This window comes from Nyctereutes procyonoides, unplaced genomic scaffold (genome assembly GCF_905146905.1).
Source record: "Nyctereutes procyonoides isolate TBG_1078 unplaced genomic scaffold, NYPRO_anot_genome, whole genome shotgun sequence".
NCBI classification, from domain to species: domain Eukaryota; kingdom Metazoa; phylum Chordata; class Mammalia; order Carnivora; family Canidae; genus Nyctereutes; species Nyctereutes procyonoides.
The window spans coordinates 57,105,370-57,117,652 of record NW_026575131.1 but is presented as its reverse complement, the minus strand read 5'-3'; the positions used below and the strand labels follow the sequence as shown (position 1 = coordinate 57,117,652).

The 12,283-nt window shown below is 67.3% G+C and overlaps 1 protein-coding gene across 1 annotated transcript; it reads right to left on the bottom strand.

Annotated features, from left to right (window-relative positions):
* Window positions 1-347: 347 nt before the first annotated feature.
* Window positions 348-12,283, bottom strand: MKNK2 (MAPK interacting serine/threonine kinase 2). Its single transcript, XM_055343515.1, has 14 exons — window positions 12,140-12,283; window positions 11,868-12,003; window positions 8,678-8,774; window positions 8,483-8,584; window positions 8,305-8,402; window positions 6,255-6,334; window positions 5,856-5,929; window positions 5,493-5,597; window positions 5,330-5,385; window positions 5,158-5,253; window positions 4,543-4,737; window positions 3,510-3,674; window positions 2,818-2,861; window positions 348-2,502 (listed from the first exon to the last, which is right to left on the bottom strand). The coding sequence occupies exons 2-14, from the start codon at window positions 11,916-11,918 to the stop codon at window positions 2,265-2,267; spliced, it is 1,401 nt and encodes a 466-aa protein (XP_055199490.1). The 5' UTR covers window positions 11,919-12,003; window positions 12,140-12,283; the 3' UTR covers window positions 348-2,264.

Sequence of the window (12,283 nt, the reverse complement as noted above, 5' to 3'; positions counted from 1 at the left end):
GGCAGGCCACGTGGGCGGCTCCTGTGACCAGGTTGCAGGCTTCAGTGGCACAAGCTGCCCTCTTCCGCCTCCAAGATCTGGGGCAGCCCAGAGGCCTCGGGCCAGGGAGGGGGTCGGGAGGGGACGTCGGCTTCCAAGGCCAGCTCAGCCTCCTGGCTCCGGCTTTGGTTCCGGGGAACATTTGCCACCGGCGTCCGGCGGGCCTGCCCAGCGCCCCTGGCCCAGCCCGTGGCCTTGGGGTGCGAGTCCACCCGCTGCACCCGCCCACCCGTGGACTCGGGGCGTCACCGGGGAGGAGAGCTGCTTTGGGGCCGCTTGTTACAGAACAGAAAACCAGGACGAGGACACACGGGTTTTTGACTTTTATTAAATCCTTACAAAACAATACAAAAGTCCGGCATGACAGTTGGTGTAAGGAAATGAGCTGTATCGATTCACCTGGTACGGTAGTTAAAGTGCTCGGGTGTTCTCCCCCCACTTTTAAAAAACTTTTTTTTTTGTCTTTTTTACATTTCTCAACGTTGAAACGTGGCCGTTCCCCTCCCCCGGCGCCGGGCAGCCTGGGAGCCGGGCGCTCATTCACAGTAACGGTTCTGACAGTCCTCCGGGTCACACGGGGTCACACTGCCCGCGTGACGGGGGAGGCAGTGGCTGTCCCACCTTTGGGAAAAAGAAAAGCTCCTCACAGCTCTGCTTTCCAGAATAGAACGGCCAAGGCGCCCGGGGCAGGCGGGGGTCCACTGGTTTCTTTTTTACAAAAAGGCAGAAGCCCCAGTTGCAAAACATAGAAGAATCACCGATGGGCAAGAAGCAGGGGGTGGGGGGTGAGGGTGGCCTCCCCACCCCCCGGGGTCTTTGGAAAGGCCAGTCCACAGATCCAGGCGGGCAGGGGGGACAGGCGGGGGTTCCAGTCCCCACCAGCCGCAGGACTGCCGCAGAAACGGCGTCTGGGCCCTCCGACCCACGAGGCCCCCCAACATTCAAGTATTCAAGAACAGGGAAGGGAAGTCAACTGATGTCTTTAAAAAATTAACAAAACAGGACGAACAACTAGAAGCCAGAGGGCTTTCCAGGCCCTGGCCTGACCCCAGGCACGCTGCCCTGGCGGGCCCCCGCCCTCGCCCTCCGGCCGCAGAAGCCAGTGCGCGAGCAAGGGGGCCCGTATTGCATAGTGTTTCCCACCCGAGGACGAGGGGGCGTCAGAGTCCCCGAGCCTGGCGGAGGCGGGGCACGGCGATTCCTGGGTGCCCGGAGGGAGGCCGTGGCAGCTGCGGCGGTTTTCCTGAAGGCGGGCAGAGACGCTGCCCTCGGGGTGAGGGGCTTCAGCAGAACCGCTGGGTGGGCCCTGGCTCTGCGGGGGGGGGGGGTGGTGGTGGTGCCAACAGAGCTTCCACACCAGACCCCAGGGGTGACCACAAGGGGCGGGACGTGTCCGTGGTCGTCAGACTGAGCCCTGAGAAGGGGCACTTGGGTGCCCGGCGGGGGGGGCCCTGTGGGACCCCCACGTTGGCTGACGGGCGCAGGTCCAGCCCCTCCCACTTCCTCTGGCCCCACCCTCCTGGGTGGGCAGGGTCCCCCTTGGAGAGGGCGGGGAGCAGAAGGTGTACCCCCTGCACCCCAGGTCCCAAGCTCAAGGTTGGAGAGAGCCCCGATTGTCAGGCAGAGAGGGTAGTCCAGCGGGCAGCTGCAGGCCACCCCCCCACCCCCCCGCCACAAGGGAGACCTGAGAAGCCCCTGCCCCACCAGGCGACCAGGGTGTCTTTGGGGTGAGGGATGAGGAGCTGCTGTGTCACCGAGGGGAGATGGGGGTTGGCCCGTCCCTGAAAAATACTGCGAGGGCTGGGGAGGGGGCGCATTCCTGGCCCCCAGCTCTGGAAGACGACAAACGCCCTCCTCTCCTGAGTCACATCTGGGCGGGGCGGGCAGGGGGACCTTTCACAGTACAGGTGAGCATCTGGGGCTGGGGCGGCGGGACGGGCAAGCCCCGCGACACACACCCTCCACTCTCCTCCCCGGGCACCTGCTTTGCTTTTAACACCTTTAAAGGGGGGAAATGAGGGTGGGGAAGAAAAAAGAAAAACCCAACAGCAAAAACCTCATATAAAAAGAGCCCCCCCAGCTGAGCTTAGCGCCTGGGAGCCCAGCCAGGGGAGGGCAGCCTGCTGGGTACCAGCAGGCAACAGCTTAAAAAAATCTTTAGATTTGATCGAGGTGGGGGGCAGGGGGAGGGGAGGGAGTGACCTATGTACAGACAGAGGGAGGGGTCATGCGTGGTCTCCCACCAGGACCACGGGGGCCGCAGACAGGCTGGCTCGCTGCCGCCTCTGGGCCAGCTTGCTCTGAGAGGGCGGGGACAGCCGCAGGCAGCGTGAGGTAGCTCGGATGACCACGGGCGGGCCCTGCTCCGCCTCCTCGGCTGCGTCCTCCTCGCGCTGGGCCAGCTGCCGGTTCATGGCGATGGCCTCAGCCGCAAACGATGTGAGCTCTTTGGCACAGCTGTTCCTGGGGAGGGGGCAGTCCCCGAGGAGCTGGAGGGTGGCTGCCGGGCAGGCCCCGATCCTCCCAGGACCCCGGGGGCTGTGCAGTACCCTGGGGGAGGAGCGGCAGGCCCCAGGCCCCCCAAACGTCCCTGCAGGGCCAGGACCCCTGCTCAGGCCCAATCCCTCACCACCACTGGCACAAGACAGCCCAAACACTCAGATGGCCTCCCAGTTTAACAATTTAAAGAGAGTAGTCTTTTTTTGAAGCATCTTAATGTGAATCCCCCGACTCGGGGTCCCCCTGCGCCCTGAGCCCAAGACCCCACGCGGGCCTCACCTCTGCAGGACCATGGGTGTGGGCAGCGTGTTCTCGGGAGCGCACTGCAAGGAGAAAGGAGGGGCGGGGCTGAAGGGCAGGAGCCCAGCAGGGGCTCAAGAGAATTTCCACCCGCCCGTCTCCTGATGCTCCCAGAGGAATTGGGCAGCCCCCACCAGCTCTGCTTCCAGACCAGGGCCCCAGTTGTAACTCCCCACGGAGCCCTGGGGCCACTTCTATTCTGGTTGAGACCCTTGCCCTTATGGCCTCGTCCTGGGCGGGAGCTTGGCTCGGGTGACCGCTGGCCAAAGAAACGCCAGGCTCTTCCCGGATGGATGGGGACAGAGAGCCAGACAGGGCCAGCAGCTGTGAATCCACCCATCTCGGCAGGCCCCACCCAACACCTGGATGACCTCAGCCTGCTGTGCTGAACCAGGTGTGCTGAGCCAGGTGTGCCGAGCAGGATGAGGCCCTGAAGGCTGCAGGGCACAAGGCCAAACAGTTCACTGCAAACCAATTCCTGCAGGCCCAGCCCCTACCTGGCAACAGGAGGTGGACACTCCTGCTGCACTTGTGCCCCCACAGGTGGCCGAGACGGAGCCCCAGAGCCACGCTGCAGGTGTTGATGCTGGCCCTTCTTGTACACGCGCTCCAAGTTGCCCCCTAGCCCACCGGAGGCTGCATGGAGGCAGGACTTAGCAGGGCTCACTCACCCCCTGCACCCATGGGTGCTGCAGAACTTGTGCGGCGCTCAGCCTCTGCTTGGCGTCGCGGACGAGAAGCTTTGAGATGAGGTCTTTGGCAGCAAAGGAGATGTGGGCCCAGTCCTTCTCGGGAAACTCATACTTGCCCTCCTGGATGCTCTCAAACAGCATGTTCTATGGGACAAGAGCACAAGGGAGCAAAGGGTCAGCTGCAGGCAAGTGCACCCAAGACGTACCCGCACTGGCCGGGACTGGAGCCGGGCACCTCAGGACACCGCTTCATAACTAGCTCTGCCGGGTCCCCAAGCCCAACCATGCGACAGGATCCACAACCGGGACAAAGCACACAACCCTCCCCACCGGCAGCAGGGTGGGCAGGGGGCCTGAGACCTCTGGCAGGACGGGGGGCTCCGGGGGGCCAGGTGACTGGGACTGACGCAGGCTGGACAGGAGAGCATCAGGCAAGCGCTCAGTGGACCCGGCCCGGGACGCCCTGCCCCGCAGCCAGGCTGATGGGCAGAGCCCGTGAGGCTGGAAGCTGCTCATCACAAGCCGTGCTTCTCCCCAGGGCAGCTCCCTGACTCCCAACTGCCTTCTCCCAGGGGCCCTGGAACCAAAATGCCTGTAACCCGAGAAGAGCCCGGCCAGCACTGCCTTGTGGACATCCCAGATGGGGGAAGGGCGGGGTGCAGGGGGCCTGGGGGATGCGGGGCCCTATGGGATGAGGGGTGGGGGGACCTTTGGGGTGCAGGGTCCCAAGGGGTGCAGGACCTCTGGGATGCTGGGGCGGAAGGGCCCGCAGGGTGTGGGTGCGGGTGTGGGGGCTGTGTGTGTGGCAGGGCGCAGGGGCCCCGGGATGTAGGGGCAGGAGCCTCTGGGGTGCGGGGCCCCAGGGGTGCAGGGTGGAAGGGCCCGCAGGGCGCGGTGTGGGTTCCTTGTGCAGCAGGGGCGGAGGCCCCCGGTCGGCGTCAGCGGTCGGGGGTGGGGAGTCGGGGGTGGGGGTCGGGGGTCGGAGGGGCGGGGGGGGCGGGGCGCCCCGCACCTGGCAGGCCGGGCAGGCCTCGCCGCGGTCCCAGCCGCAGTCGCTGCCGCAGTGGCCCACGAAGGGCGGGTAGCCGCTGAGCAGGATGTAGAGGATGACGCCCAGGCTCCAAAGGTCGCAGCGCTTGTCGTAGATGCTGGCCTCCTCGCTGAAGGCCTCCACCACCTCGGGGGCCATGTACTCCGCCGAGCCGCACTGCGGGCGGGGCCGGGCGTCAGGGCCCGAGGGCGGAGGGCAGCGCGGCCGGGACTTCCCGGCGTCCGGTGAGGGCGGATCGCAGGGTCACCGGCCCCGCTTCGCCCGACGCCCCGCCCGGCCAATCAGAGGCGGGCCAAGGCCCAGCCCCGCCTCCCCGCCCAATCAACAGGTGGCAGGTGCCCGCCCCGCCCCGCCGCCCAATCAGCGGCCGGGAGCCGGCCCCGCCCCGCCCCCTGCGGCCCCGCCCGCCCCTCTCCGCGGGGCCAATCAGCGGCTGTTGCTAAGCTAAACGCCCCAGCTCGGCGGCGCGCGGCCGCGGCACCTCGAGGTTACGCAACCGCGGCGGGGCGGAGCGGGGCGGAGCGGAGCGGGTCGGGCCGAGCGGGTCGGGGTGTGCCCGCCGCCCGCGCGCCTCACCGGGGTGAGCAGCTCCGGCGTGGAGATGGGCGAGCAGTCCCCGTTGAGCTTGATGCCGCTGCCCAGGTCGAAGTCGCAGATCTTCACGGGGGAGACCTGGGAGGGGTGGGAAGGGGCGGTGAGGCGGGGTCGCGCCCGCCGGCCCAGGGAAGGCGGCTCCCCGGCGCCCTACCTGGTTGGGGTGCTCACAGAGGATGTTTTCTGGCTTGAGGTCCCTGTGGGCGATGCCTGCGTGGGAAGCGGGGGACAGTCAGCGGGGGCGCGGGGTGGGGGGGCGCCCTGGGCAGGCGGCCAGCGCAGGGCTGGGCACCGCTGGGGCCACGCCCGCCACCCACCTTTGTTGTGCAGGAAGTCCAGGGCGCTGGCCACGTCCTGCACGACCACGCTGGCCTCCAGCTCGTTGAAGTGCCGCCGCTTGTGGATGTGGCTCAGGATGGAGCCTGGGGCAGGCGGTGGTGGAGGGAGAACACGGACGGGTCACCTGTGTCCCCAGCCCCCCACCAACGTCCCCCCAACAGGGAAGCACCCACTCTGGCCACCTGGGCCTTGAAATCTGCAACCCTGAGCTGCCGCGGGGACAGCAGCTCAGACCCCACGAGGCCCCCACCCTGCACGTGCTCCTGCACGACGGAAAGGCTCTCCCTGGTGGCCCAGCCCACCACCCATGGACACCCAGCTGGACACCAGGCCCCACGTACCGCCCCGCATCTTCTCAAACACCAAGTAGAAGCGGTCCTCCTCCTCAAAGAACTCTATCAGCTCTAGAACATTCCTGGGGCACAGGTGGGGGGTGTTGGGAGAGGCAGAAGAGGAGAGAGGCTTCCTGAGGCCCCTGTGCACCCCCGGCCCAGCAGGTGCACACCCTTTCCACCCCCACCTGCCACAGGAAGGCAAAGGCTGGGAGGGGCACCGTGGGCGTGCTTCCACCCTGCCCACTCGGGACCACCCGACTCTAGGTCTGACCCAGTGTATCCCGCGCAGAGGCGGATTCGCAAGGGGTGCTCCCTAAGTGCTTGCTGGGGATGACGCGAGATTCAGGCCCATTCATCCACGGAAAGCCGAGCAGGGCTGTTGTGTGGCGAGGTGTGTCACATTACCTGTGTCCCTGGCACTGATACAGCATCTCCACCTCCCGGAAAACCCTACTCCGAATGTGGCCCGGCTGCTTCTCGATGATCTAGAAGGAGGTGGGGCAAGAGACAGAGCAGCTGGGTCAGCCAGACCCTCCAAAGCCCAAGGCGCCCCTCCCAGAAATTTGCCCTGTGCCGTGCCTACGATCTTAAGTTCTAGGAAGCAGAGCTCCCTTCCTGGGCCCAGAATTTGCCAGAAGTTAGAACTATGGAGTCAGCACAAGCTTGGGGGGAGGGGGCAGGAGGAATGTGCAACATGTTTCCCAAGTGGCAGCAGGGGAGAGACCAGCTGGACAGGAAAGGCAGAAACAGAGGGGCTAGGCCTTCTCCACTCCCGACCCCATGGGCAGGGGGGTGTCAGGGACCCAGGGACTGCACAGCTTCTCCTCCCCAACCAGGAGACTGCCAGCCACTGCGTGGACCCCCATACCACCCAGGGAATGGAGGAGCCTCAGGGCACCTGGCTGCCAGCCAAGCCGTCCCTACCGGCCTCCGTGCCAAGTCCCACCTCTCTAGTTTCGTGACAGTCTGGGCAGTTGCGTGGGTCCCTCAGCCCAGGCCTGTTTCAGGTTGGCCCTCCTGCCAACCAGCAGGCACAGTCTCCTGGGACTCCAGAGCCTCAGGAAGCCAGCTTCTGCCTCCAAACCCCTCTGGCACCCAGGGACTCTAGGCCCATGCCCGTCCAGACCTCCCCCCAGCCACCTTTGCTCACAGAAGTGGGGGTAGAAGGTGCCTGTGGTTCCCCCAAGGCAGCCCTGGCCCCAGCCACCCACTGGGGACCTCTTCCCATGCTGGATCTTTGGGTCCCCTCTAACTGGGAGATGAGGCAGGCTAGGTCACCCCCTGGCCCGGGGGTTCCCTGTCCAGTGCGATGGCCTGGAAGAGGGGAACGTGGTGTGTCCCCCAGCTTGTTCCAGCAGCAGGCAGACATGGCGTCCTTTTGCTGCCCGGTCCAGCCTATGCCCTGTGCCACCTGTCTGGTGACAAACACACCTGTGCCACAGAGGGGCAGGGCAGCCAGGCTTCAGGGCCTCTGCCACAATGCCAGGAGCTCCCCTCTGATGGAGTAAACTGAGCCTCGTCCTCTCTCTTGGGAATCTGGCTAGGACCCCCACTTTATGAAGAAAAATGTGGTCCCTCCAGGAAGAGGGATGCCCTTACGGGGGGGTCACATGGCATCTGATTCAGACTATTTAACTTCTCTGAGCCTCGTTCCTAACTGTCCAACAGTGACAGGAAGCCAGGCTACCCAGCAGGGTCCTGAGGAGGGAAGCACCCAGAACAAAAAAGTGCTGGAGGCCCTGCATCCAGTTCTCTCACAGTGTCCCCACCCTACCTGGGACTCCCCGGGGCAGGGACCATGGCTTCCTTTATCCTCAGACTGCCCCCGAGGCCGAGGCCCTGGCCAGCCCTCTCACCCGGGAGCACCTGGGCTTCCTTCTGGTGCAGCCAGCCTCCTGAGACCCCACCCCACCTGGACGCAGGGTCACCGGGGAAGAACACAGGGCCACGTGGCCTGGCCAACAAACAGGTTTCGAGGCCACAGCTGCCAGGCCACCTGGCTATACTGTGGATCAGGGTCCGCAGGGGAACACTCAAGCAGAGGTTCTTTTGGGCCTGCCCTGCTCTCCCCAAAATGCCAAGCTTCCTCGGGCCCCGGGTATGGCACTGCCTTCAAATGCTTGTAACCAAGATGGAGAACCGCTGGTCACTCCTGAGAAATGGCACCAGGTGACGCAGAGATAAGGGCCAACTCTGACTGAAGCCCCAGTTCTCAGCCGCGCTGGTCCTTGCGGTCACCTCCTGCCCAGCCTCAGGGGCTCAGACCAGCCTGACCCAGATTCCCAGGGGTGGCCTGAGTCACTGGCCCTGGGGCCATTTTTAGACACTAGTTTTCCCCAGCTGCTGGTCCAGGGGCTCGAATGCCAGCTCCCCTCCTCCCGCCACCCTTGGCCAGGGCCGGATCCCAGGCGCCGCGGGAAGCGGTGAGGGGAGCCACGCGGGCGCCGGCGCTCACCTTGACGGCATACTCCTGGTTAGTGATGAGGTTGACACAGGTCTGCACTCGGGCGTGGGCGCCCTCCCCGAGCACATCCTCCTGCAGCTGGTAGACGTCTGAGGAGCAGGGGGGGCGGTGAGAGCTGCCCCGGGCCAGCCCCAGCTCCCCGGCTCCCCCACCCCGCGGTCTCACTCACCTTCGAACCTGCCCGAGAAGCTGTCAGTGGCCCGGCACCGCTTCTTCTTCTTGACCCTCTTCTTGGCGTCTGGGATGTCGATGGGCTGGCTCGCGGGCATATCTGCACTGGGAGACCGGGGGTGAGGCCCGTCCTGCTCGGCCCAGCCCAGCCCTCACCCCTCGGGGCCAGAGCCCCTCCCTCTCAGGCCCTCACCAGGGCGGGCAGGGCACTCCAGGCTGAAGCCGGTCTCCCCGGTGTCCCCGCGGGGGGTCTGGTCTAAGGAGAAGGCCAGCTCGAAAGGGTTCTGCCCCTGCAGGGGGAGGAGAGGAGAGCACTCAGGCCCCGCCCGGACACCGGGCAAGTCAAGGGGAACAAAGCCTGGCTTTGGCGGGCTGTGAGGAAATGGGCCCCCGCCGCCCAGCCCAGGGCCCCTGGCGGCCAGGAAGGGATGCAGCGAGGGGAGGGCAGGACTCACCCCGGTGCCCCGGCCATGCCTCACACCTCGCCTGCTCACCCCTGCAGAATGGGGCCGAGGCCGCAGCCCAACTGGTCCCCGGGGCTGCCGGGGATCAAAGGCAGCAGGACGGCAGGCCGGTCAGTGGGAGGAGGTGAGTCACGGGCTTCCAGGCGGGTTCCCTGCCTGCTTTCCCACGGCCTCCTGGGAGGGCCCCTGCCTTTCTGGCCTCAGTGTCCCTCTGTCAGTGGGGAAGCCACGGCGCTCCTGGCCACATACTGTGCTCCCACTGTTACCGGCCGTCTCCCCCGGACTCTAGAGGCTCCGGAGACGGGCCTCCGGGCCCTTCCGCGTGAGGGTGTGAACACGGGCCGCCCTGTGCCCGGCCCTGCCCAGTCCTGTTTCACCCCCAGGACGGAGTCCCTCGTGGACCCGGGGACCCATTGGAGGCTGCCCGCCGGCCCCCGGGACTGGGGACTAGACCCCGACTGGGAAAGGAAGAGGCTGGGGGGGCGGAGAAACCGTTCCTTGCCCCCCACCGCACTGCTGCGCTCTCTGCAGGGCAGACGGTCCAGGGTGAGGACCGAGGGCCTGGGCTTGAGGTGGGAGGCCTCGGAGGTGGGGATGCCGAGGCCAGCCAGGCTCCTTCGGGAGGCAGCTCTAATTTCGCTCCCTGAACCCTCGTAGACTAGGGGGCCAGGGCCGCGGGTGGGTGTGGGGGACCCGTGGGCACAGCGGTGCTGCTGATGCTGGGCGACCGGGGTCACCGCCCCTCCCTGGGTCGCAGGACACCGGGGGCCGGGCTGTGGCTGGAGGGCCGTCCAGAGGAGCTCCAGGAGCGCCGTGGAGACCCCGAGGGACCCGCTGCAGAAGGAGCTGGGCCCGATTCCTACAGACAGGAGGCCCGGAAGCCAGGCCGGCAGCCCAGGGGGGGCAGGCAGAGGTCACAGGGAGCGGCTGAAAAACACGCACAGGCCCTCCCCGCCTCTCCACCCACCCTGCAGATAGTTGCTAGGAGGCCGGCGGGGCAGGGGAGCGGGGAGAAGGGAGTACTCCAGCCAGCCCGCGACTCACCCTGGCCCTGCCTGCTGGGGGTCCCGGCCCCCTGGGGACTCAGGCACACAGCTCTCGGGAGGGCCGCCCACCAGCCGTCCGATAAGGCTCCTCCACAGGTGCCAGGTTACCACTTCCACCCGGGAGGAGGGGCTCCAGGGCACCCAGGGGAGAGGCGATTAGGAGGGCGGGTAGAGGGAGGCTCGCTGACAGCAGCCAGCACCGTCACCCACCCACCGGCTACCTCGCCTCGGTCCAGTGACCTGAGCCCCGGGCCTCCAGCCCCACGTGAGATGGGAGGAAGCTGCCCACAGCTCGTCCCAACCAGGAAGGGCGCAAGGACCCCCGCGGGCCTGCTGGGTTCCCTCACCGCCCCACGCGCCTGTCCCAGTCTCCGACTCGGGGACAGAAAGGGTGGCCGCGCCACCCCCGGGGGAAAGCCAGCTCCAGTGTCCTCACCCCCACGTGCAGGGGGGACCCAGGACAAACACCTGCTCTTTCCGAGCCTCCGACTTGCCAGCGGAAAATGGGGAAAGTATGTTGGGAGACGCCTGGCAGAAGCATGTCCCTGCTGCGGCCGGGCGGGAGGAGGGAGCTGGCCCGGGGCCCAAGGGAGCAGGCTCGGCGTGGAGGAGGAAAGGGGTAGGGCAGCTGGGAGGCCAGGTCAGCGCGGAGGCTCCCGGCCCATGTGTCCCCCCCACCCCCTGCACTGCCCCAGTCCCACCTGGGCGCAGCCTCTGGTCCCAATCAATGTGGGCGGGCTGGGCCTGGGGCTGGCCTCTGGCCTCCACTCAGCAGGCCTTGGCAGGAGGCGGCTGGAACCATCCAGAAAGTTCGAGTTTGCTTTGGCCGCCGTGCTGGCCCCTCACACTGACCCCGTCTCAGCTCATGCCCAGCCCCAGGAGCAGACAGACCACTGCCAGTGACGTCTTGGGTCCACCCCCTCCAGCCCAGCCCTGGAGGCCTGGACCTGCCAAGGCTGTTGCTGCCCAGAAGGGAGGGGGTGTGGATGACAGGCGTGTGGGCAGGGGTGGGGCGCGCTGGCCCCAGATGCTGGCTGGACGGGCCTGGGAATTCTAACCCAAACAATCTCAGCTGGCTCCTCCCACCCCGGTGCGGAGCACGCCTGTGTACACATGTACACACACACACACACACACACACACACACACACACGCGTGCGCGCGCCTGCACACACACCCAGGTCCTGCCTTCTGTGCAGGGCAACAGGTCCCTGCCCAAGGAGGCCCAGGGAAGCCATTACATAACTCGGCTGGCGGGGTGGGGCGGCCGTTGACATCACTGCGTCCCCTGAGCCAGCCCTGTGGGGCCCCAGCCCAGCACCTGCCCGCCCCCCCAGACTCGCTCATCTGAGACCAACACTCGGCTGCAGCCGTGGGGCCACCGCAGAAACTTCCCGCTCCCACAGGAAATAGCACTCAGGCCTGGAGTGTCTAGGAGGTGCAGGGCTGGGGGGCGTCCAATCCACTCCCCTGTTCCGCAGACCACCTGGGAGGGCTTTTGGGGACCTGCAGCCCTACCTCGGAGCCCTGGAGGAGAGACCCCCACGGACCCACAGGCCCAAGCTGACAAGGACTGGACTGTGGCCTGCCCAGCTCCCTACCAGTGCACACCCGGCTGGGGTTAGCAAGGGACACACAGCCAGGTGCCCCCACGAGCTGGGGGCCCCGGGCCCACTTGGGGCTCTTGGAGGAAAGACCCCACAGTCCCCAGGGCCCGCTGGCCACCCCCCCAGCGCACACCCGCCGGGGCCGGCCCCGACGCCGGGCGGGGGCAGGCACGAGCCCCGGGGAGGGTCCTGGGGGTGGGCCACACGCCCCCCACCGGCCACTCGAGCGGCCCCTCCCAGCGGCCCCAAGCCCACCAGGCCCTCACCTTGAACGAACGGTGGAAGCCCTGAAGTTCGGCTGTTTTCTTCTGCACCATCTTCTGTCCCGGCCCCGCCAGCGGGGGAGGGGACGGCGGGCCCGGGGGGGCGGCCCGTGGGCGGGGGGCGGCCGGGGAGGGGACCCTGCAGGCGGGAGCAGACAAAGGAGAGCGTGAGCGGCTGCGGCCAACGCGCCGGGAGCCCGGGCCGCCGAGGCGCCGCGGGGCCCGATCCCCGAGACCGGGTCGGGGCCGGGCCAGGGTCGCCGGGCCGCACTCACCGGGGTCGGGCTCGGGCCGGGGCCGCAGTGCCGCCGCCGCCGCCGCCCGACACACGCAGCCCGGACCCCGCTGCGCGGACCGCGCGGGGAACAGCGCCGCCGCCGCCGCCACCACCGCGGACTCCTCCGCCTGGGCCGCCGCCG

What these genes read in the sequence shown, in the direction of transcription:
- MKNK2 (XM_055343515.1), bottom strand. Translation starts at nt 11,918, where the DNA reads ATGGTGCAGAAGAAAACAGCCGAACTTCAGGGCTTCCACCGTTCGTTC. An exon ending in GGAGTGCCCTGCCCGCCCTG is followed by an intron (nt 8,585 to 8,677) that starts GTGAGGGCCTGA and finishes CTCCCAGTGCAG; the next exon opens with ATATGCCCGCGAGCCAGCCC. An exon ending in GGACTTCCTGCACAACAAAG is followed by an intron (nt 5,386 to 5,492) that starts GTGGGTGGCGGG and finishes CTTCCCACGCAG; the next exon opens with GCATCGCCCACAGGGACCTC.